At 36.4% G+C, this 26,825-nt stretch overlaps 1 protein-coding gene across 1 annotated transcript in view; it reads left to right on the top strand.

The window, feature by feature from the left end:
• arl8a (ADP-ribosylation factor-like 8A) overlaps positions 1-26,468 on the top strand; it is a 35,252-nt gene extending 8,784 nt beyond the window's left edge. The window contains exons 2-7 of the mRNA XM_028796572.2: positions 5,534-5,614; positions 8,089-8,162; positions 8,395-8,488; positions 13,204-13,271; positions 22,131-22,201; positions 22,972-26,468. Coding sequence (XP_028652405.1) covers positions 5,534-5,614; positions 8,089-8,162; positions 8,395-8,488; positions 13,204-13,271; positions 22,131-22,201; positions 22,972-23,021 — 438 coding nt within the window. The 3' untranslated portion in view covers positions 23,022-26,468. The remainder of the gene's footprint in view (positions 1-5,533; positions 5,615-8,088; positions 8,163-8,394; positions 8,489-13,203; positions 13,272-22,130; positions 22,202-22,971) is intronic.
• The last annotated feature ends 357 nt before the right edge of the window (positions 26,469-26,825 follow it).

Below are 26,825 nucleotides of genomic sequence, written 5' to 3' on the forward strand. Positions count from 1 at the left end.
TACGCCAAGTTTAGGTTTTATACATCGCGATTTGAGCATGGAAACGTTCGTACACAACATTTCTGTGCATACGCACCGTTTATACATGAGGCCCCTGGTGAGCAAGTCATAATTACTTTGTCTGTTTAATGGTTGGTTCTTAACGTTTGCTGATCTTTGATATACAGGCTATAAAGCCCGTTTTTATACTTTATGTCTTGTTGGTTATACTCATCAAAAGTTTTTTTTTTTTTTTTTTTTTTACCCAATCTTAATGGTTTTGCACAGTCAAAGTTGAAACTGTATATGCATGCGTATGACAAAATGCTTAAATAACGGCAAAGGGATTTTCACAGAATGTCCATTGAAAGTCATTGCAATGAAAATTTTTAATAGTCCATCATACTGTTAAATGCTGCTAAAGCTACTAGGCCAAAAGAAAATTTCACAGCCTCACCAACTTTAAGCCCCGGCTGTTTCTTTTTAACATGTTTGCCTACTGATTTTTATTTCACTGACTCGATTCCCTGAGATTTTCTCCTTTGAAGGACGAAAGAAGACATACTATAAACTATCTGTGGATCATACCCTTTCCTTTATATTCAGAAGCTGTTGTAAACATATAAAGTCCCCCTCCCCCTTGTTTGTATGCAAAAAGGTGACTATTATTTTGGATGTGAAGTTAGTATTTTATAGGAATGTCACAGAAATATTTTAACATTTTAGATTAATTGGTAGTTCAAAATTAGCCCAGTGATTGACTGGTATTCTTTCCAGGACTGGTCCAGGTCTTGTTCTGTTTGCTGCTGGGTTAGGTGGTGGACCTTGAGACCTGGAATTTGATTAAGCCATTGTGAGAATATTATTTTTATTTAGTACTTTTCACCATTATCAAAAGCAAAAATTACTTTGTGGTAAGTTGCAATCTGTAATATTGACAATATTCCACCTTAATAAAAGTCAAAATCGTTGCATCTTTTTATCTGACAGCTAATGTGGCAATGAATTATTTAGATCTACAGCTTTTAACCATCCATTCTCGCACCTGCCTTATTAAATTTAGAGTGACTGCTGGGGTGCGCTAGAATCCTTCGAGGGTGTAAGGCAGGTCCAACTCGGCATGAGGCACCAGTCCATCAGTGTGTGCTTGTTCACATACTAATATTTGACTAGTTTGGAGTGGCCAGCCCACCTGACTTGTACATCTTCAGAATTCTGGAAAAAATGTACTTAAAGAAAATGCAGACCTATTCTGTGATTTTTATTTTTTTTTTTTTTAATAGTGCCAGCTGTCAATTTTGATGTTCCAAGAAAGTGGTCTTATGGTTAACTCTTTTTTTTCACTGCTTTAAAAATAGTAGAACATACTACATTACCTAAATATGCTAAGTAGTATTCTTTGTTGCTCTTAAACCCATAGGAGAAAAAAAACGTATTTTAACAGTATTTCAAAAAGTAGATTTTACTGTTAATGACTGGCTGAACCTGATCATTAAAATGGTGTTGGGGAACAAGCCAATTGTGTTTTTGTTGTGTGAGATAATGCAGTTGGCTTATAATGTCTAGGCTCCTATGTTGGACAAAGATCTTTGTGTTTTGCTGCTTATGTGTCGCAGAGTTTCAGACCTGCATATTCAGCCCCCTGTAGTATTGTTTCCTGTAATGGCTAGGGCTATAAATTTGATATTATTTTATATCCCGCTATTGTCTGCTGAACCAGCCAGGATGTCCCAAGGGTAGTAGAAAGTGTTTAAAATGGTTTGGTGTTGATCGAAGAAATCACTGATTCCTTTGCAGACTTTTTATGGTCATGTGAATCTCATCATTTTGATATTTGGCATTACTTCCGTAATTCGAGTAGCTTCATCACTGCACAGGATGGCTAATTGCATTTTAGCTAACAGGACAATACAAGTCAACATGCCTTGCACTATAAAACATCCTTTATTTAACATTTGGTGTAAATGGGTTCAGTATCTGCTTGTGCGAAGGTCGATTTAGGGTTGTGTCTGCTTAGGGAATGCAAGATAAATTGCTTTAAACTTTATGACTTCCTCTGTGTTCTCATTTTTGCTCTCAAAGATCGTAAACCTTCACATGAAGAAATACGTCATGTGGTCAGTTCTTCATTAATATCCCAAATGTGCAACTACTGTTCACTGAATTCAGAACATCACAGGTGGTAATACACAGGACTACAGTAATACAATAAAAATCAATGGCTTGTTCTAGTTTTTTCTTATATAGAATTCTCCTCAGAAGACAGCCTCTGAGTCCATGTGTAAATTTTATACATTTAAAATGCTGAGAGAAATGGATAACTGTGCAGTGCTTTATATCAATATATATATATATATATATATATATATATATATATATATATATATATATATATTCTCGCACTCATTACTAGTGAAAAGTTTTAGAACACGTCAGTTTTTCTTGGAATGTAATAAGTTGAAATGCAATGAATAACCTAAAATGTTGAAAAGGTTTAAATTAAAAGTTTAGAGTTAGCAAAAACTGTTTTTTTTTTTGTTTTTTTTTTTTAAAAATGGGGGAATTTTGGAATATTACAAATGGGCCTTCTTCAGGGAACAACTAATAGATTACAACATACAGATATTCTGCATCAGTTAACTTAAATGAAGCCTTGCAAGTTGAAGCAAACAATTTGCACAAGTGTCTCAACTCTGTCTTTAAGCAAAGTTGGAACACATTGTGTTACTACACACTCTGAAGTACTAAGTGGATGATATTGCAGTGATAATGGCAAGAGAACGACAATTAACAAATGCATTGAGACCAAGCATTATTATTTTTACAAGTGTAGAGCTTTCTTTTAGAGAAACTGTTATATATATTAATTTTTTTTAAGTGTCGATGAGTACAGTGTTGTTCCACACAATCCAAATGTAATTGGAAACTGGAAGAAACTCTTATAGGAAGAGATTTGGCAGACCCAAAGTCACAACCTAATCTGAAGTCCAGATTCTGAGGATCACCAGCTTGAGTGATCGGCACCTCACAGCACAGTCTTTATGACAGTAATTATTCTTCCAAATGAAAGTGCAAAATTTGTATATTGGGGGGGTTTGGACCAGGCTAACTAAGAGTTAACTGTTGTGCACATCTGAGTGAGCCTTAAGTTCAGTAAGTTGTGGCATATCCTTTAACAGCTTTGACAGCAAGAGAACATGTCCTTGCATTAGTAACCATTTTCTCATATCTGCTTTTAGGAATCATGTACTTCCTTACAAGACAGTTTCATCTGCCTCAGATTTGTTCACTTCCTTGTGTGAACATCCCATTTCAGGTCTTGACACAGCATTTTTACTGTATTGAGCTTTGACTTTTGACACATATGTACTTTAATCCAAACATTCTTTATCCTGCGTAATCCAATTTCTGTGTTAACTGAGGCTTTAGCTTTTCCTAGCAGCAGTGGGCACAGAACAGGATCCAACTCTGGATGAGAGCACACAACCACCCTCACTTAAATTAGAGCCTATTTAATATCACCAGTTAAGCTTACGTGCAACCACTCCAAAACATATATATATATATATATATATAATTTTTTTTTTTTTTTTTTTTGCAGATTTTTGTAACATTTATAATCATTAACTTTCTGCATTGTTTCACAGACAGAAGGTCTGATGTTCTGTTCCAAAATATTTTGATTCCATTCTGAATCAACAACCAGAAGGGGAAATGTGGCTTTTTCAGAAGCTCTTTAAATAAATGGATACATAATTGAAAGATAAATACACATGCACACACTATGGATGATGAGCCTTCGATTTATAAAATGGCCCTAAAATTGTGACCATGTTTGATAATGAGGGTCAAGTTACACCAATTGCAGAGTTAATATAAGTAAGGGTATTTCCTTGGCTTCTTATCATCAACTATGTTGTTCTTCAGTTTCCGTTTTACCATTTAGATGTAATTGTGGACTGGAGATGCATAAATGTTGATCAGCAGTTCTCTTTCAGACTTTCTTCAAATTTGTTTGTGCTGTGGCCTCATTAAATAAATAAATACTCACATTAATGACATTATGGTTTTGCAATCATCATTTGTCAACAGCATAGCTTACAGTAAATTCCACAGCATTTTCTGGTGATTGTGTAATTCTGCCCAGACAGAGCATTTAAATTCTTTCTGAAATCTCTTTAGACTCTGTTATAATGTTGCACCACTAATTTTTATAACTAAGACTCAGTTTCTTAGCCTAACGTAGTAGAGATGCCTCAGCCTTCATCTTGGTAATTGACTGCTCGGTTTGATAAAATTATATCTGATTAAATTTGGATCTGGCTATGCTTACCTTGTTGACTAAACATAATGGGGTTAGTTTATTTTATTTGAACTAATTTATTTTTTTATGTTGCCTCCATCAGTTTCTCATGTTCAAATGTGGCTTGTGTATCTACTACTGTTAGGCAATATATGGAATTTGAAGATATTAAACCCTTTAAGGAAGGTAGAATCTAGTTTTGATTTTATAAATTGAATACTTGTTACAGTCAGTGTTTGCAAATTTTAAAGCAGCACTGTATGTTTAAGTAAAAAAACTGGACATGCAGCCTGCTTAACTTTATCCACAACATGCTTTCCACTGTCATGGATGTGTTTTTCTTTCATGGATATCTTTTAGTAATGCATGCAATATTCATTTACTGAGTTTCTTCTCATGTCCACCACGTGAGGGTCTGTCAAGGGTAGAAAACATTCATTAATCATCTCGGTAGTGCCTTATTATTCAAACGGTATTCTCCTCAACACAAGTTTAATTTTGGTTTTGAATTGTTGTTTTAATCAGATTAGAAGGAAACATATCACAGACAAGAAAACACTTGTGGAACTTTTTGTGAAAGCTTCACTTGTGGTTGTTTCTTTTAATAACTTGTTGCATGGTCTCTGTGTAGTATAGTATCAATGGTAATTCTATAAAGTATGTGTATAATCCTAATTTAAAAATGTGAAATGAAGGTGATTGGACTGTACATTTTTGGTTTAGTTACACAATTTTCTTTGTTGTTTCTGTGGCCATTTGTGAATAAAAATGAATTGATACATTATTTACTTTCTTGAATAGAAATCTGCAACCTTGACCTGTCCTGGGAATAGTGTAGGACCTTGGCATTAGAGATTCTGTCATAGTGTATTGTTTGTGTTAGTGTAATGAGAAGAAAACTGTGACTGTTATTAGGCTGGTATTTGAGAAACATGAGAAACATCTTGAAAGTTATGAAAAACAACATACTGTACAAAATGCATCTCTTTTTGTGTCTGGTTCTCCATATGAGGCCTGGTTTTTAATGCATTGGATCAAAAGAGCAAAGCCACTTTTTAAGTCCCTACCACTGGTTTTCAATGTCTGTGAGCAGGTTCCTAATTGGCAAAAGCTTTAAATCGTGTTGTCTGTTCCTTAGCATGCTATTGGTTGTGGCCTTATAAAGTAGTTTTGCAGTGTTTGTTTGCATAGAGCAACGTATCTAGTTAATTCAAATATACTGTTAATTTTCTTCTTCCTTTTTCTTTTTAGTCTGGTCAGTTCAGTGAAGATATGATCCCTACTGTTGGATTCAACATGAGGAAGATAACCAAGGGCAATGTTACCATCAAGGTGCGTGAGAATTGACAGTTGGTCAGGTCAAAGAATTTGGTGAGGCCCTAGCTTGGACAGAGTTAGCCAAGAATACCCCAGTCACTTAGTTGACATACTTCAACATAAGGAAAGCACTTCCAATATGATAATTTATCTTAATCATAAAAATTGCCTTTTAAATAATTAAAGATGGTTTGAAAATGTTATGTTAAACTCACTTAATTTAACACAGGATGACAGGTGACTGAAACCTGTCATGGCAACATCCAGCACAAGGCAGAAACCAAACCAAAATGGGATACCAGACCATCACATGCATCAGCACTAGCACCAATTAACAATCAGCATCTAACTTAAAATGCACATATTTGGGATTTAGGGGGAAAACTGGGATACCTAGGAAAAATACCCTCATTCAAACCTGGGAAGAATTTGCCAAAATACAAAAATTTGCACAGATAAGAGTTTTAAAAGTGACATTTTTAAAGCTTGACATCTTTAAGATCCAGAAATATTTATTTGTAGTTAAAAAAAAAAATATTAATTCATTTTTTCTGTCACTTTACTTTGGTTTCTATTTAAATATTACCACCACTTGAAAACTGTACCTTACCATGTATTTTAAAAATGATTTTAAACTAAGAGAAATTCCTACCAACTATGGTACCTGGCAAAAAAGTTACAATTTAGTTTAAGAGAACCTCAAGTAAAACCAAACAAGTTTTATTTTTTAACATTATCCCTATGAATACAATACACTTATAGCATTCACACACAAAACATTTTATGAGTGCAACCACTTTTCAGTATCTGATTTGATGACTTTGTTTTGGCATAGCACAATCTACAGTGGTAACTCCTTAGATTCATGAACAGGTGGTAGTCTTCTTGAACAAGGTATTGTTAAAAGGGTGGATTGGCACCTCTTTGAATCCACAGTTTCACAAAGAAACATTCAGAACCTATGCAGTGTGGTTTATCGTTACAAAGCAGAAGTGTATGCTAGATGACTAGACTCCCTGCTTTTTTCCAGCTTCACTGTCTTAAATATTAAAGCAAGTAAGTTTATTATTGATAGTTACGTGGCCTATTCTGAAACAAGTAATCAATATGGACTACATGTGCACATTATAAAATCATTTTTTTCTTGCCTACATTGCTTAGACCTTGTGTTCCTTTAGTGTTACATAGCCTCCTTGTTTTAATTGTTGTTTGGACTCAGGATCATAGCTGTGTTTTTAAGTTTCATTACTATTTATAAAATCATTCCTAATTTTCTGAATTTATTAGCTTGAACGTCTTCATGGAACATTGCATGCCATGATTCTTTTTTCAAAAGTTAAAATTCTGGGCACTTAACATGCACAGGTATTGCTCATATATAATAAAGTGTATTTTGCTGGCCCATAACTAATCCCTATAGTGTCTGATATCTCGCGTGCCTTTGCTTTTTGATTCTCCACTATGATTCACTTCCCAAAGACATCATTTTCTTCTCTCATCAATGTTGAAGGCTGATCAGACCTTGGGTCAACTGCAAGAGACTTCCTGGAAAGCTCAAATTCTGCAGCCCATCTCTTGGCTATGCTGCATATAGGAGACTGTTCCTGATATACATTGACTAAGCAAGAGTGCATACAGTATATAAAGATGGTTTGTTCTCTAGCTTTGGATCTTCACTGATAGTGTGATACTTGATTTTTGCAGTTTTCTGTATCCATATTGACTTGATTCTTAAACAAATATACACTATAAATAACAAACATTAGAAACTTGTGTTTTTTAGTATATAGGAACTAATCATTAAAAGCTTAACCAAATCAGAACTGTAGATATCAATTTCAGGTTCAGGATGTTTTAAATAACACTTGTGTATTACCAGTTGAAGCACTTTCTGCTGTATTTCTGGTATATCTAGCCCAAATTATTACATTTATTGGACTGGAGGCTCTAAGTCCAAGCTTCAATGATTCACAGGCTATTCATAGAAAAAAAGCTCTTTTAATATTTTAACTTTTAACTAAAGTGGACCAAGTACTTAAGGGATATGGAGGTACTTTACTTTGCCTTTTTAATGCTTTTTTAATTTCTAGTTTAATTATCAAATTTCTGAAACTGCATTGTTTTTCTACCTTTAACTGTAGTGTGTCTTGGTAAAGTTCATTATGTGGCCTCTTGGGTAAGATAGGAAGGTGAAAGGTCTGTTTTACACCATCATTTTACACTGTGTCACTGAGTAAATCACTTATGCTTTACATTTTAAAATTAACATTTCATTTTTCTGCACTGTTTAAATCCAGTGCACTTATTAGAAATGACAGATGCTTAAAATGTGAATGTTTTATTTATTTTAGGATGTTTTTCATTACAGAAGTTATTTTATGTTAAATTGTATTTGTGTTTAAAAATGAAAGATATAGTAAAGATTTCAAGCCTTGGAAGACATTTTGCTGCTCCCTGCCTAAGTTGATCTTTTTTCCTTCATTCTCTAGTTGTGGGACATTGGTGGCCAGCCTCGATTCCGGAGCATGTGGGAACGATATTGCCGTGGCGTGTCTGCTATTGTGTGAGTATTTGGCACTCTATATCCACAAACTCTTTATCTTTATTATGGTATTGGCTTGGGTGTGAAATTGAGTTTCGTGGATGTCTGATGTGCAGATTACTACTTCCGTATAGTGTATAATAGGTTTGCAGTATACCAATGCTGAAGGGAAAAAATAGCACATGGACAACATCACAATTTTTTTTTTTTGTATTGTATCTTATCTTTTATTTTTCCCCTTCCCTTGCTACAGCTACATGGTGGATGCTGCAGACCCAGAAAAGATTGAAGCATCCAAGAATGAGCTGCACAATTTGTTAGACAAACCACAACTTCAGGGAATTCCTGTGAGTATGATAGCTGTATATTTTCATTTCACTCTTTGTTTATAAAAAAAAAAAAAAAAAGTTTTAATTTTATGATTATTTTGAAATCTGATTGGTTTTCCAAATCAGATGTTTTCATGGAGAGGGACATTAAATTTATTTTGGTTGGTAAACATAGACAATACTTCTGCCTCTTTCATTAAAAACACATTTAAAGTATGCTAAGCCCATTTCAAATGCTAATAAAATTGCATTTTCACTAAAACCTGATGCATAATCACCTCGAGCAAGCATAAAGGCTGTGCCTATGCAGTGTTTGTTATATTTACTTCAAAAGGTTTGCTCTGAACACCAGAACCGCCATGCATTTTCTCAGTACTGAACCACCAGACTATGTCAAATGGTGTCTTGATTCCTTTTGTTCTTACTAATTGACCATCAGCTGTTCATCCTGATAACGCATCCCAATTTCCCGACCCTCATATGCCCCAGATACTCTAGTACATCCTAAGTGAATGTAAAAATAAATAATTTCCTGGCACTCAGCATTCACCGATCAGTCACAACATTAAAAAAAACAATGACAAAGTGAATAGCATTGATTATCTCATTACAATGGCACCTGTCAAGGGGTGGGATATATTAACCAGCAAGTGAACAGTTAGTTCTTGATGGTGATGTGTTGGAAGCAGGAAAAATGGGCATGCATAAGTATCTGAGTAACTTTGATAAGGGCCAAATTGTGATTGCTAGGTGACTGGGTCTGAGAATCTCCAAAACTGCAGGTCTTATGCGGTGTTTCACGTATGTGGTGGTTAGTACCTACCAAAAGTGGTCCAAGGAAGGAAAACTGGTGAAACATCAACAGGATCATGGGTGGCCAAAGCTCATTGATGCATGTGAGTAGCGAAAGCTAGTCTGTGTGGTCCGACCCCAGAAGCGATTGTACTGTATCACAAATTGCTGAAAGTCAAATGCTAGCCATGAGAGAAAGGTGTCAGAATACAGTACATTGCAGTCTGCTGAGTAGCGTTAGACCAGTCAGAGTGCCAATACTAAGACCTGTCAACCACCGAAAGCACCTACAACTGGCACGGTGAATATCAGAACCGGACCATGGAGCAGTGGAAGAAGGTGTCGTTTACCTGGGGAAGAGATGGCAACAGGATGCGCTATAGGAAGAAGACCAAGCTAGCTGAGACAGTGTTTTGCACTTGACATGGTCTTCAAATTTTCCAGATATACAGTGGTGTGAAAAACTATTTGCCCCCTTCCTGATTTCTTATTCTTTTGCATGTTTGTCACACAAAATGTTTCTGATCATCAAACACATTTAACCATTAGTCAAATATAACACAAGTAAACACAAAATGCAGTTTTTAAATGATGGTGTTTATTATTTAGGGAGAAAAAAAATCCAAACCTACATGGCCCTGTGTGAAAAAGTAATTGCCCCCTCGTTAAAAAATAACCTAACTGTGGTGTATCACACCTGAGTTCAATTTCCGTAGCCACCCCCAGGCCTGATTACTGCCACACCTGTTTCAATCAAGAAATCACTTAAATAGGAGCTGCCTGACACAGAGAAGTAGACCAAAAGCACCTCAAAAGCTAGACATCATGCCAAGATCCAAAGAAATTCAGGAACAAATGAGAACAGAAGTAATTGAGATCTATCAGTCTGGTAAAGGTTATAAAGCCATTTCTAAAGCTTTGGGACTCCAGCGAACCACAGTGAGAGCCATTATCCACAAATGGCAAAAACATGGAACAGTGGTGAACCTTCCCAGGAGTGGCCGGCCGACCAAAATTACCCCAAGAGCGCAGAGACGACTCATCCGAGAGGTCACAAAAGACCCCAGGACAACGTCTAAAGAACTGCAGGCCTCACTTGCCTCAATTAAGGTCAGTGTTCACGACTCCACCATAAGAAAGAGACTGGGCAAAAATGGCCTGCATGGCAGATTTCCAAGACGCAAACCACTGTTAAGCAAAAAGAACATTAGGGCTCGTCTCAATTTTGCTAAGAAACATCTCAATGATTGCCAAGACTTTTGGGAAAATACCTTGTGGACTGATGAGTCAAAAGTTGAACTTTTTGGAAGGCAAATGTCCCGTTACATCTGGCGTAAAAGGAACACAGCATTTCAGAAAAAGAACATCATACCAACAGTAAAATATGGTGGTGGTAGTGTGATGGTCTGGGGTTGTTTTGCTGCTTCAGGACCTGGAAGGCTTGCTGTGATAGATGGAACCATGAATTCTACTGTCTACCAAAAAATCCTGAAGGAGAATGTCCGGCCATCTGTTCGTCAACTCAAGCTGAAGCGATCTTGGGTGCTGCAACAGGACAATGACCCAAAACACACCAGCAAATCCACCTCTGAATGGCTGAAGAAAAACAAAATGAAGACTTTTGGAGTGGCCTAGTCAAAGTCCTGACCTGAATCCAATTGAGATGCTATGGCATGACCTTAAAAAGGCGGTTCATGCTAGAAAACCCTCAAATAAAGCTGAATTACAACAATTTTGCAAAGATGAATGGGCCAAAATTCCTCCAGAGCGCTGTAAAAGACTCATTGCAAGTTATCGCAAACGCTTGATTGCAGTTATTGCTGCTAAGGGTGGCTCAACCAGTTATTAGGTTCAGGGGGCAATTACTTTTTCACACAGGGCCATGTAGGTATGGATTTTTTTTTCTCCCTAAATAATAAAAACCACCATTTACAAACTGCATTTTGTGTTTACTTGTGTTATATTTGACTAATGGTTAAATGTGTTTGATGATCAGAAACATTTTGTGTGACAAACATGCAAAAGAATAAGAAATCAGGAAGGGGGCAAATAGTTTTTCACACCACTGTAAGTCTGATAGACCTTCTGTGAGATATGCTGGAAAATCAAGTTCAGTCCATGAATGCCCCACCTCACAACTTGCAGGACTTAAAGAATCTGTTGCTAATGTCTTGGAGCTAGATACCGCAAGACAACTTCAGTGGTCTTGTGGAGTCTAACGATGGGTCAGAGTTGTTTTGGTGGCATGAGGGAGACCAACACAATATTGGGCAGGTGATTTTAATGTTGTAGGTAATCTGTTTATATTGTTTATATGCTGGTAAATAGCAGGCAGCATGACACATCACCAGGCCACTATCATTTTTGCGGGCCTCACCTTAAAAAGATTCCAGTGGGTTCACTTTCGTTTTACTGCTTGTGTGTTCTGCACTACTTCTACATGTTTTAGTGTCTGTCTCCTTTTCCATCTTTTATATCCTTTCAGTCATCATGAGTCACTCTTGTCTTTTCCTGGCAATTGAATATAATTTTTCTCCAAGTAGATAATAGTATTTAGTATATAATATATATACACTTCTCAAAACAATTAAGGGAACACTTACATCATAGCAGTCTAACACCAGGTCAGTTAAGCTTCAGGGATATCAATCTGTCAGCTTCAGAGGCATAAACGATTGTGAGTCAACTTCACCTGTTTGGTAACAATCTGGAGAGGCAACAGCAAGACATCCCACAAAAGCGGAATAGTTTTGTAGGTGATACCAGCAGCCGATTCAGGTTACACAGGTAGTCCAGCTCCTCCAGAATGGCACATTGCTATTGCAAGAAGGCATGGAGATGCTGTGGCTTTCTTGTTAGAGTTGTTTGTCATGTCATCAATAACAGATCCTGTGAGCTATGGCGCAAGCCAGCACATGTACTCTTTTCCTTTTAACCATGGCTCGTGACCATGTTGCCAATGTGCTTTTCCTCTCAGGATGGTGTGCACCTTGTGTTTGATTTTTTTCTGTCCGTCATTGTGAGTGCCTGAGCCGCGGTTTGCTGTTAGCAGCACCCAAGACCCGAATACATCAATGACGTAGACCATTGCACATGTTCCATCATAATCTCTCAAGATTCAAGTCCCACTGGTTTGCAGATTTTTGCATGACTGGCAGGCATCCCATAATATTTTATTTTTATATGTATATAAAGGATGTGTCACAAACAAATGTTCAAATTTCATCTGTTTATTGTTCATGGTGTTGATTTTTTTTCCCTGAGATTTGGCTTTGACAGTCCAGTTAATTGAATATATATACCTGTATGAACAGTGAACATATGTAATATATTGACATAGTGGAGACTAATATCTGCACTGTATGTAAATCCACACACTTAACTGTGATTCCAGGTCCCTAATATGTTGTTTGTAGCTATTACAGTGTAACAAATCAGAATATTTTTTCATTCTTTATTTAGCCTTTGGCCAGCCATCAGACAAACTCTTCATTTTATTTATTAGACATGGAAAGCAGATTAAAATTTATGCTAGAGTTCTTTGACGCTTGGAAACCTTAAGTCAGGCATTCTGAGCAAGAGCTACAAAAATACATGGTAGCCGCACTCATCAGTGCTTTTACAGCTGCCATCTGGCAACTTGAAATGACCTCTGGGTAAATGTATGCACTTTTTTCCTCATTAATAATTGATCTGTACTCCATCTGAAGCTTTGGATGAGGGGCTTCATACAGTGTCTGAAAGAATAATTTGAGAGGATCAGGTGGTACATTATTGAACAGCAGTACCACTATAGATTTCTACTGTTTAGTGTCGCCAACCAGCAGCATGAAGTAAAACATTTTGAACAGCTTGGAGGGAAGTGCGAGTTGTATGTTAATGGTCAGTCTTTATCTTGCCAATGAGGTATTTTTTTTTTTTTTTGTTTTTTTTTTATATAGGTGCTCGTCCTTGGAAACAAGAGAGATCTTTCTGGTGCCTTGGATGAAAAAGAGCTCATTGAAAGAATGTAAGAACCGTTAAACATTTCAGAATTATGTTTAACTTATTTGACAGTAGAATGTGCCAACTTGCACTACGTTAATTGGTACTCTTGAGTGTTTGATTTCCTTAAAACTTAAAAAAATAAATAAATAAAAGCCTGTGGGTCATTTAGACAAACCTTAAAAACAAATGTTTAAACTGTTCATCTTATAGTGTGTGACCAGGTACTGTATATTTTCCTATTAATTCAGGTATGGTTTTCCCTCTTTTTTTTTTTTTTTTTTTTTTACTATTTCTTTTTTTTTGGTGGTTGAAAATGAAATACTATTATAATTGTATAGTTATTATGTTGTATCTTCTGTTTGAATGGTTGAATTCCATTTCTTTAAAAGTTGTTTGATTATATTTAACCTTAAAATTCATTAATGTGTTTCTTTTTCCTACGAAAGGGTTTAATCAGTTGCTTGGCAAGTGACGCTTAGTGTTCCTCAAAATACTTTACCTTTACCTTTTTACTCACTTTATTTTATAAAAAAGGTAAATGTCTATTAGGCACATGAGTTTAGATTTTTACAGCCAAAGTAGTTCTTTACTTTAAACAATAATTGAGATATAGTACAGTATATGTGTTTCTGTCTGTCTGTGATATATGATATGTATGTATAACTACTGTATTTACAGTACATGTGAAATCCCATTATAGTGAATATTAAAGTAATGAAATTTTCAGAATAACAAGTACATTTTCTTGGCCCAGATAAACGTTCATATAACATCATGTTTAACAGATTTTGTTTTAACGAAATGTAAATTTCAGTATAACAGAGGTTTTTTTTGACTATAAATGACCACCGAAGATGATAATTTAATACAAAAAATACTTAATGTCGTGGCTATGTTTTTGCCAAGTCTTGGGAACCCTGCAACAGGCTGTCTCTTTCTTGTTAGACCAAAAGAAAGCGACAGTCTGTTGCAAAATCTCCGGCCTCGGGCAGTCTCGGCAAGAACGTAGGTCGTGACATCATACACATAGCCGAATTCTGCGCCAGTGCTCCAGCGAGCATCCACGTGAGTAGTTGTGTCGTCTGCGGATACCATACTGTTTGAGTTTCACAGGTCTTCTCAAAATTTTCTTTGCGATGAACAAAACAAGTGAGAAAGGCATCACCTTATGCTGAAAAAAAAATTTACATCTAACATCTCACTTTCAAATGAAATATTTTTAGCAGTTTAAGAAGTACTGCTTTTTTTATACAGGTATTGTCAAGCTTGGGTCACATAGTTGCACAACGGACAAGAAGGTGAGGCCAGTTTTCCAAAGAAAATACAGGCACTTTACCTGCCTTCTCTATACAGTAATAAAGTATCAAGATTTCGGTCAAAATAAGAGGGGTTACTAAAGTACTCAAGCACATGAGATCGGAGTGACAACATGGGGCAATTGTCCTGGTTTAGGTCCAATCTTCATATTAGAAGAACACCAGCAACTCAGAATCACCATTGTAGCAGACCATGGGCCTCATGTGTAAACGTTGCGTACGAACAAAAATGTTGCTTGTGCCCTTCCATGCTCACATCATGATGTATAAAAACTAAACTTGCTGTAAAGCCACGCACATTTTCACGCCAGCTCAATCCCTTGATTAAAGCAGTGCTACTGTTCCTGTGTGGTTTCCCTTTATTTTTTAGATTCACATCCCTGACAAGTCTTTATCAAATACACTGAAATTAACTGCATATCATTTTTTACTTCAAGGCATCTGATTGTAATCAACCTTGTACCATATAATGGTGCACTGAATGACCAAACTATTCCAAATACCATACCCACTTTAGCGTTGTTACTCTCAGTGCACCACTCAGAGTATTTTAAGCCACTGTATCTTGAGTGTGGAATCACAGCTATACGGAAACTGATTGGAAAGCTCTACGGCAGATTGTGTCAAGAGTGGGAAGAAATATTGGAAACAGCTTCTAGCACATGCTGCCTCAGCCATGGGTACAGTCTATTTGAACCTCACCCATTCAGGCAAACACTTAAGAGCCTTTCCTGTAGGGACCTCACGGTTCAGAAACAGTTTCATCCCAAGAGCTATAAAGGCACTCAGTCAGTCCAAGTGTTCCCGGTAGAACTGTTTGTACTTATAAGTACAATTGCCTCACTGTAAACTTGCATTACAGTTGCAATATTGCACAACCAGAGTCACTTTTTCATATTGTATATTTTTCACTGTTTTTTTATCCTATTATTATTGTTGTTGTTCTGGTTATTTTACCATTGTATAGGAAAATAAGTTTATGGAGGATTTTCATATTGAATCTCATTGTACCATATAATAACAATAAAGGAATTCAATAGAAGAGAGCGCGTATTTACAAATGATGCCGACTGGCTTCTTGGAGCTCTTGATATCATTTTTAAGATGAAATGTAGTAAAGTATATATATTACATTATACAGATACATTTTTAACTTCATTTAAATAATGTATATTGGAAATGATTAAATATGTGAGTGCTCGGTGGTGCAATGGTAGCGATGAGCTGGGGCCCCGTTCAGATATTGTTCCTGCCTCGCGCTGTATGCTTGCTGGGACTGGCGTGACCCTGGATGAATAGATGGATGGAATAATTAAACATGAACTATGAAGATATTTCAATGTTGCTTAAAAGTTTTGAAGAATTGGCATTCTAAGCTTACAGATGGTTTGAGATTTATACAGAACTGATTGTGTGGCGATTGGTTATTTGAAGAATGAAAAGAAAAACAGGAATCGGGGGTTAGTATGTTTGAAAGAGACAGTACTGCTGCAATAAATTATTTTATTGAGGGTCATGCACGGGGCAGCAAGTATCTTGCGGGAGGCAGGAACAATCTCTGAAAGGGGCCCCAGATCGTCGCTACCACTGCACCAACATGCGTCAGTGTTTTGTACATGCTTTCATTTCTTTCATCATGAAAATGTCAAGTTTACATCTTAGTATTTAAATTGTTCAGAGAGCTGTAACATCATGAATGTAATATATTCTGTGTCCTGTCGGATTAAGAGAAAACCCATTTAAGAAGCACATAGTGATTCACACACAAGAGTACATCTCAGAACACATAGAATACGAAGCATTTAACGTGCTACTTTAGTTACGATAGAATTTGAGAAACTATTAAACAATTTTAAGATGAATTTTATGACATTCTACATTAATGACGAAATAAACTACGTGATTAAAGTGGAAATTTCAGCCCTTTTTTCCCCCCATTGTGTCCCAGTTTTTTTCTTTTCTCTGTACTCTAATACACTTCCATATGACACTCAAGACGGTGGGCTAAGACTCTCCTTTTCACGGTGACTTTGATATCTGACCATTTCTTATTTATTTTGTCACTGTGCAACTTGCTGAACTTGAACTTTCGAGTTTCTCCGCCACTCTGTCACTCGATCAACTTCCTTTTGTTGTTTATATCACTGCTTAAACCAACAAATAGTAAGTTTTTCCTTGCCTCTACTAGGTATTTGCTGAAATTCTTCTTTTTCCCCTGTGCTTTTGCTATTGTCTTTTCACAGAACGTAAAACATAAGGGGCTAATTTATATTGATTTATATATTCAAAGAGGTGAAATTCGTTGAGGAGTCAAGGTGGTGCGGCAGGCGTGTGCACACGCGTTACTTTTAATGCTGACTAGGATTTATGGAGCGGAAGAACATCGAAGTTGGCGTACGCACAGATTTATGCATCTGGAATTTTTTAGTGCGTACTCACATTTCCATTTTTGTCCTTAAGTCATGTTTTAGTGTGAATTCTACGCACTTGTGTTATGCATGAGACCCCAGGAGAGTGCGAGGAAGAGCATGTCAAAGCCCAGTGTTAAATGTTCTAAACACCGTGCAACAAGCACGTTAGACATTAAGCCTAATCCTGCAGAGGACAACCAATTGCTTTGCCCTTGGTTTACTGTTCTTGCACCGCCGACATTAGAGATGGCGAATTGCTGGCGTCCCCAGTCACAATAGTTTACCTGTTTTCCCCATATTCATTATAGTGAAATTTACATTATAACGAAATTTACATTATAACAAAATATTTTTATTGTCCCATGAATTTTGCTACAATGGAATTCCACGTGTGTGTGTGTGTGTGTGTGTGTGTGTGTGTGTGTGTGTGTGTGTGTGTGTGCGTGCGTGCGTGCGTGCGTGTGTGTGTGTGTGTAATACGTGTGTGTATATATGTTTGTGTGTGTGTGTGTACAGTATATGTATGTATGTGTATATATGTGTGAATGTTTATGTATGTTTGAGTGTAGGTTGGGTTCTTGATGTTCCATTTTAATAAACCACTGAAAAAAATACTTTGCCAGTCTATATTCCACAGCCTTTTTATTATTTATTTATTTCATTTCTCTCTTCCAATGTAACTTATTTTCTTTCTTGTCTGGCTGAATTTACAATTCATGCAGGGCTCAATTGATGCTGTCAAAGTATCAAGTGCTTATATTTTTTGTGCTCTTGCTTGAAAGACTTGTGTTTTAACAGTTGGCCATGCCATGAGGGAAGTGACGGTGTGATGTTTGTGATTTCTTTGATAAAGTCAGCTTGAGCACACAGAGAATTTAAAATTCAATTTTGTATTAAGTGCAAGTTTGCAGTAGCCTAAGTATTGGAAACTCATGCTGCCAAATGTCTCAGTTTAAAAGTGAGGCTTTGTGTGCATTCTGTATATGAAGAGAAAAGGGAACCCTTCCTCGTTTAGTTGTTCCAGTAATGATGAATTAGCTATCCAACTGAAAATATCACATTGGCTGGTCTTTGTAAGTGACATGTGAATATGTGTCTTTCAGAAAATACTGCAGTGTTGCTAATTACATTCAAAGGAACACACAGTTGATCGAAGACTTCCAAAATTATCAGTTCGCTTTTGACAGAAATGCAATTTTGAATATTTTTGAGGATTGATAATGAATGCGACATTGTTTAGTGCCTATTCTCTTCTCTATTCTATATTCTTTCTTTATCAAAAATCATTAGGTACAAATGTATGAATAACCTTTTAGGTGTGTCTGATGTTCAATATGACAATTGACAAAAGCCTCTGTGCAACATACAAAGAAAGAACAATACAATTAGATTCAAAAGTTGCATGGTGGAAGTTTTATGTTAAGAGAATACTCTCAAAGTGCTGAACAAATGTTTATTAATTCCATGCTGAAACTGTCAAGTGTACACTGCCTGTAGTCAGGTGCACCTGGTGTATTTTCACTACCCATGCAATTGCCATTTCAGAGACTGGTCAACATTCTTAAGAAATTCTCAAATAAAAATTCAATTGTATAATAGGAAAAAATAATCTAATATGTCTAGTTACTGTAGCTCATCAATTGCATGTATATAAGTATTAAGTTTTATGTTGTAATGTTTTCAATCCTGAATAATCTCAGTTGCATTAGCTTCAAATTAGTAGCAGATTGGTGGTGAATATTTTAATTTTATCTTATATGGAGAAATTGTAGTATATGCAAAATATACAGTATATACAAGACTAAGTGTTGGAAAACATTATTTAGGGAAAAGTCCTCATTGGCAAATTTGTGATAAAAGTAGCCATGAGTTTTGATACTTTTTTGGAAAATGTTCCCTTGTTTAAGAAAGTAGACATTAGCATTATCAGAGACATTTTTAAGCCCAGTTTTTCAATACTAATGTAGTTAATTACACTGAAAATTCAAGGCATTAAATTTTACTCAGTGTTAATTTGGGGCTATTTTAAAACAACTATGTAAAAAGAATAAAAAACAAATGTCACTGTGTAAGATTTTTTTCCTTCTTTGACTTTCTTCTTTGCCTTTCCAGTATCCGTACTTGTTGAAGTAATGTACAATTAAGACTAAAATTGATTTTTCTCACAATTTATATATATATATATATATATATATATATATATATATATATATATTTTGTTGTTGAATTACAGTGTGTTGCCCACTAACATCTAATTACTGCCATCCTTCTAATTTATATTCAGCTTGGCATTTATTGCAGTTTGTTAAAGGGTAATTCAAAAGTCAAAAAATTGTACTTGGATAGTAATAATGTATCACATCATTACAGTATACTGGAGATTTATTGAACAATTATTTTCTGCAGCCTGCAATTAAATTTAACTTTTAAAGAAAAATAACATGCTAACTATGGTCTAGTGCCTGCTGTAGCTACAGCATATCCAACAACATAAATGCAACACTTTTGAAAGTAATAAGGTAGCAATGTTTATCTCTGTTACTTGAACTATAATTCATTATCAGTTACTAAACAGTCACGTGCAGCTGCTGAAGAAAAGTCTTTCATTCCAGTAATATCCATTGAGTAAAGGCATACATGTGAGACAACATCTGTAATTGTGAGTGTTATTTATTGTTATTAATTATTGGTGAATGCATGATCTATTACAGAAGCTATGACTAAAAGATTACTGTTTGTAACTGCTAAAATGTTGGTAACTCTTATGGGAGCACTTGTTACATCCCTCTACCTAGAATAATGCCAAAGAGGCCAAACTCACAACAGGGATGAACAAAGGTAGGATACAAAGTTAAAATAAACAAAAGGAAAGTCAATGTCCTTGCCTCCTGAGACATATTTATCCAGATTTGCAGCACTGTCAGCAGAGAGTTTTCCTTATTCAAATTAAATTGTATTATCTTCCATTGTTTTGTTTTTTCCTTCTTGCTATTGTCCCAGCTCCAATCTCAGCTTCACTTAATGAGTTTTTTGAGCTCCATTTTGGGTGCTGCTGTGACTTTGTAACAGGGACACTTCTGTCTAGCAGTTCCTATCTCTACTGTCCCTGTTCCATTTGTAACCTTATAGAGACCATGATGATAGGGTAGCCATCCTGCTGCCTTTCCTATTCAAAAGAACAACATGCTTATTCAGCTTGAGTGAATGTGCTGCCATCTAGTGTCTTGAAAGCATTTTGTAAGCACCGACCCAAGAACTAATTCTGTTAACAGTGGGAGTAACTGAAAAGGCAATCTCTGCCTTGTAGTGGGTACCCTTCTTCCTGCAATGCCGTAACCATGCACATCGTCATTGTCAACATATTTTTCCTTTCTTTGGTCTGCTGCTGCAAATATATATATATAATATATAATTTTTTTTTAATCCCTCAACTACTCTGCTAGTTATTATATATGTATATATGATGTTATACTTACATAAAATTATAGTTTAAGTCATAAGCACATGAGAATAATATCTGTTTAGTTCAGACTATAAATCAAAGTAAGACTGGCCTGTATACGCCAAATGACCTCAACATCCTCAGGAAATTGAGGCGACTCTGACCATGCTTGTAATTAGCCTTTGTGTTGGTACTTCACTCAAACCTGTCGTTCAGATGCATCCCAAGTTATTTGCACATCTTTGCCATCTTCACCATAAATGAGAACTGGGGGCAGAGTGGGCTTGACTCTTGTGAAGTCTACAATTATCTCCTTTGTCCTACTGATGTTGAGGTGTATGTAGTTCAATTTGCACTTTCACTTATTCAGTCTACTGTATCTGTAACATTGGAAAATTTTTACAGATAACATGGTTCAGTAATGCATCTAAAGTTTGAGGTGTACAGGATAAACAGAAAGGGAGCCAGTACAATTCCTTGTGAAACCCCTATGCTACTCATGACCATTTCATATGCACAGTGTGGTCTACCAGTTAAGTAGTCCATTATCCAAAACACTGTAGTAGCATCAACCCGTATTGACCAGAGATTCTCTCCCAGCAGTTTGGGCTGCATAATGTGAAATGCACTAGAGTTTTCCATAAACAGTATCCTCATCCTTCTGGCCTGTTTTTTCAGATGGGAGTAGGTTCTCATCAGCATATACATGACAACATCATCTATCCTTTCTGGTCTTGATACACAAACTGCAGAGGGCCCAGTGCTGTTCTGAGCATGGGGTTGCATGTAAACCACTATTAACCTTTCTAAGGTCCTCATAATTTGTGGAGTTGGAGCCGCAGGTCAGTAGGCATTGAAGATTTTCAGCTGCACTATGTTGGGGAATGGCACCACACACTATATGTTCCATATACTTCAGTGGAACCTTTCATAGAATCAGACTCCAATTGAAGATATGCTGAAAACTTAAAACAGTTGCCCAGTGCTCTCTGTCAGTACCTTAGGGTTTAACATCACCAGTTTCGTCAGTTTTATTTTTCCAAGTTTCCGTGGTTGTTTCTTCACCTGTTCAGTTGTGAAGGTCAGTACTTGATAGCTGGGAGGCTGGCATAATGGTGGGTGTAAGTACTTGTAGCTGATGCGTTAGGATGACACACTCAGTTGGTATGCAAAAGTGGTGCATGATCTTGTAGAGTAATGTGGACTAGACTGAATGCAAATAGGGAGTTGACCGCCACCCCAGGTTTCTCAGACATGTAAGTAGGTAAACTGTGAGCAGGAAGGCCTCCATCAAACCTGTTAAAAAATTGATTTAATTCATTAGTTCTCTTTGTCCTTCCTGCATCTAATCTGCAATTAAACTGTTTAAAGCCTATGATTTCCCATCTTGGGTAATAAGGAGCTCTCCTCCTCATTGAAGCCGCAAGTAAACTTCCACATGGGAAATGATTTCCCTTTTAAATTTTCACTGAGAGTCACCCGACTAGATGAGACATCGTGTACCGAGAAGACCTGATGGGGCAGAACTTTTCCTCAGTCTATACTAATGACATGACTGGGTAGCACCAATTTCATTGGGTTTCAATATTTACTCTGAAAGACACAGAACAAACTTTTAAGGCATCACTAGCTCTTATCCGTCTCTGTGTAGGTGGACCTCACACATGTCACAATCCTGCTGTAATTAATGCTTGACCATCTTTTTCCAACAGGAACCTGTCTGCTATCCAAGACAGAGAAATCTGCTGTTATTCTATCTCCTGCAAGGAAAAGGACAACATTGGTGAGTTGTATGGGAGGACATATTAATGAGAGAATATTTTTTTAAATCTTTGTCATGAGTAAATTTAAGGTTTGGCACTGTGCCGGCTTAGCTATGGACACGTTTTCAAAATAGTGACTGTAGTCTTTTCAAGATTGTAGCAGACTTGGGATGTCTTTTAGATTAGCTGTTTACTGGGAGGTAGAACTAAAATACAAGCTTTATATTATTGTGAACTGTTTCATACTAGCACTTTTATCTGTCTTGAATTTGTAAGTTTTATTGCAGCTGGAAAGTTGACAGGTGTTAGTTATAATTTGTTTTATTGTAATGTGGTTTCATAGTTTTAAAAGCACTAAGAGACCCTGTATCGATTCACAATTTCAAAAGTAAATACAACAGAAGGATTTCAATTATCCTGAATCCAGGCTTAGCTTTTCTGACAGGAATTGCTAAAATTATATGGAGCAATGATCTCTTGAAAATACAAATGAGAATTGTAAAGTCCAGTGTGTTTTATTCAAGAGGCTTATTCTATACACATTCTACTTCGATGAAGCATTTATAGTAGGTTTGTATTGGCTCAGTAAAGTAGTCAAGACACTTTAATAAAAATTTAGAAACTGAACACCTGTCCAGCTTACTACCAGGTAGAAAACGTTGAGTTACAACTCTGGCTGTAGTCCTAATATGGAAGAGACTAAAGAAAATATAATTTTTGCTTGGTGTGGGTATCCATTTTCTCTTTTCTTAGGCTTCCTGTCTTTTGTTTTTCTTTCTCCGTTTTACAGATATTACACTACAGTGGCTCATTCAACATTCGAGGACTCGACGAAGCTGAGACCCTATTTTTCTCACCCGCCAGAAATTTGAGACCTGCCATACTCAACCCAGACCTCCCGTCAAGTTTATTTAAATTTTTCCCAAAACGCGTTCCAAACTCATGAGGTCACAAGTTTATTTTTGTCTGTGTACAAAAGGTGTGAACACCTCAATTTGCACTTTTTATAAGTATTGTTTTTTTTTTTTTATTTTTAAGCATTAATATCACTTTTTTTTTAATTCCTATTTGGAGTTTCATACTGTTTGAGCCAGAAGTTCTTTTTGACCTTCTCACAAAAACACTGCTTTGTTCAATCCCACAATACCAAGATGATGGTTTCTTTTGGTGTCCGAGTGTGTTACTGAAGATTGCATGGTGTTGGGGGCGTGTTGAAGCACACTTTTTCCTTATAGTGGGTGTCATGTTATAGCACCTGATTGGTTGGCTAGTCTTGACTTGTTTATAGCAATTGATATTTTGATAGCTGTCTTCACGGGATTGGGAGAGCCCTGTCCTGCTGGCCTTAGCCAATTGGAGGATAGTTATGTCAACATTCCAGGGCCTTGGTGCAGACAAGAACTAACCTATAACAAAATCATTCTGTTTATAATCATAAATACTTCACTTATAGGTTTGGCACACTTTCTTCCTGTAAAGAAGTGGTTAAAACAAAGCAGCAAGACTGGTACACCATGATGTAGATTTATGAAATATTTAGAATTAGCTGCTTCTGAGACCCAAGGTATTTGCTGCCTGTCGCCACAGTCTTTTGTTACTACAGTGTAAGGGTGTGGGGTTTTTTTTTTCCTTTTTTTTTTTCTCCTCCCTTACATATTTTATCTTCTTCTGCAGTAGCCTTACTTCAAGCTCAGCTTATATTAGGCTCTACTTTCTAACTCAATACAGTTAGTAATTTCTTTTGTTTTGTTTTTTTTGTTTTTTTTTTTGAATGACTGTTCCATTCATATTATGATCATGTATAAATAAGGTAGTGTTGACAGTATTAGCCATTTTAAATTCTTTGTGATTCACTGCATGATCCTCCAAATGGGTTTGTCCTTGAAGGGCTAGTTGCCTTTCCTTTCTTTTTATTGGATGTTGAAGGATTTTAGCTAGTGATCAGTGTGCTTTCTGTCTAGCTGGAAAAAACTTTGTTTTCTTTGGGGTTAAAAAGGCCAAGGTGATTTTGTTTTCTGATTGGAAGACCATAAGTTATTGGCTGTATCCAGTTTATTCAACAGTGGCAGCCTGGGATTTTCCATTGTGCACTCATTCAGTTCCCTCGTTCTAAAAGACAAACAGCGTTAACATGGAACATTAATGATTCCGGTGTCCATTTGTCATGATGTTACTGTGTCCTCAACATCTGTCAATTTTATATTATAAGTCAAGAAAGATAATGTTGGTACCAGTAGGCTAAATATTAGGGTGGCTACAAAGTTTCTTACATCAGTTGCCTTTTTTATTTCATATTGTTTTCTTATTTTGCACACAAGTATATTTAGAAGCATCTTCAGAGATGCCCACAAATTGTACATTCATGTTTTTTTGTTTGATATAACTGAAAATTATTGTGACTTAAAATATGTATATGTTTGGAGCGTTTTTTAACTTTTTGGTCATTGCTAACTTATGTTTTTGACACACTTGTATATAGTGACTTTAAACCAAATATCTAAGACTTTGTAATAGATAGAGAATGTGTCCGTATCGATTTCAGTTACTCAGCAGCGATTAGCCAGAACTCAGTGCTGTTTCCTCCTTTCATAGGGCCCTGTCTGTGTCTATGCACATGGGATCAATTCGTGCATGGCCCAATTTATTGTTATTATTATTATTATTATTATTAAATGTGACCCTAAAAGAGATAAAAAGATCATGTGAGAATTGAGAGCTTTACACCAGAGCAGTTGTCTCTAGCATTACTTGTGCTGTTACTTTCTGCAGCTGGAAAAATATATGGTAGGTTATCAAGCAGATATAAGATTAGTCTTTGAGGATTTTAGTAACTTTTTCCAATTTTTTTTTTTCCTCGAATGTAAAAAATGCCTTTGGTGGTTTGTGTTTCTGGAATCTGCAGTGAATATCAGTGGATGCTTAGAACACTAGTCAGTGAAGATCATTAGCACTGCCATCATGTTTCCATTGTTTCGATTCTGACATTTTTTGTTCTGTTTTCAATTTGCTTAACATCCCTTCACTCATCTCTAATAGCTGAATCAAAATGGAACTTTCAGTGAGTATGGGGGGGTGGGGTGGGAGGTGATGACATTGGCCATCACACAGCTTAAAAAAGTGCATGCAAGGTGCTGTTTAGCTGATTTGCTCAGACAGAACATATCAGAATGAGTATTACCGCAAGTCAATGAAAGAAGTCTCCACTTTATGCCCGATAAGGGAAGGCACAAATGGGATTTTCCCTTCTCTGAATTAAGTGGGAGAAAACAAAAAGATAGTCAGTGGAAATAACTCTCCGCAATTTGCTTTTCTCATGAACTCTCATGGATTGGGAAGATGAAGCTGTCAAGCTGTTCATTACAGTTGCAGTGATTGAGGCAGCTTTAGACATTTCACGTTCTTGAATTTTATTGTAGGCCCTTTTTACCCTCCGGTTAGTGGACTTTTGCAGTAAGGCTAACATGCTAATTTTGAGTGCTTTTATATGTCTTTGTAGGTTAAGTGATATCTTTTATAAAAAGTCTATACACACAGGGGGCAGCTTGAAATCTGCCTGCCAGAAATGGCACCATTTTAATGAATTTCCAAGCTATCTAGAATACTGTTGTATTGCAGTCAAAAATAATACTCCTGTTTTGTCTTTTCTACACTGAATCCACTCCCATTCGTTCCTAGCATGCTGTGTTTATTCCTATATTGGTATAAGTTGTCTCATGATGATCCAAGCCAGCCTGGCAGCTCGGTGATACGCAAAGAGCAGCATCTTATGCCTTCTGCTGCTTAGACTGCAGAGCTCCGTGTTTTTACAAGGGGGTTATGGTGTGGGGTGGGATGGCAGGGTACTTGGCCTTCACATCTCCCGCAGACAGGTTACCTGCTTTTAAAGGTGCCAAGAGCTTCCTGGAAGCCATTTTATCCTAAAATGCATCATGTAGGCCTATAGTCCCCCAGGATACAAAGGGCACTCCTGGTTAAAGGTGGTTGGGTTGTGCAGTGTTTTTTTTTTTTTTTTTTTTTAATTTATTTTTTTTCCCGTTTTTTAATTAATCTAGGTAATAGTGAATATTGTACCTTAAGTTTTTTTTTTTTTAACCTTTAAATTCTTTGAAATCAATAACAATCTAATACTGAGAGAAATGGCATTTAAGTGTGTCTGTACTACATCTTAATAAAGAAAGAAAAGCCTCTTTGTTTTAACTCCTATTTATATTGTCCTGCAGGTGATGACTGTACTGTTATTGTTATCTTGAAATACTATAAAATGTTAAATAAAGGATTTCCCGCACACGTTCCTGTTGTCTTTTAATGCTGCATTTTTAGAATTTGTTTCAGGGCATTGTCTGTGGGATCTGCACATTACAAGTTTTCTTCTCTTTAACTAATACTTACATTGGTCTAACCTTTTATTAATCTCTGTAGGCAAACACAAAAGTTGTGAACTTTTATGAACATTAAAGGATAACTATACACAAAAATGGTAGTTTTTTTTATATGTTACTTACTCTGTGTAGTTTGTATTGGTGGCAGAGAAAAATCTTCTGGAATGAAAAATATTCGATATAATAGAAGCCAGTGGTGACCAATGGTGTGCCAGTGCTGCATTGAAGGCACCACTCTTGACCAATGAATGGGGGGAGAGGTAGA

The sequence above is a fragment of the Erpetoichthys calabaricus genome, chromosome 3 (assembly GCF_900747795.2).
Source record: "Erpetoichthys calabaricus chromosome 3, fErpCal1.3, whole genome shotgun sequence".
Lineage (NCBI taxonomy): Eukaryota > Metazoa > Chordata > Cladistia > Polypteriformes > Polypteridae > Erpetoichthys > Erpetoichthys calabaricus.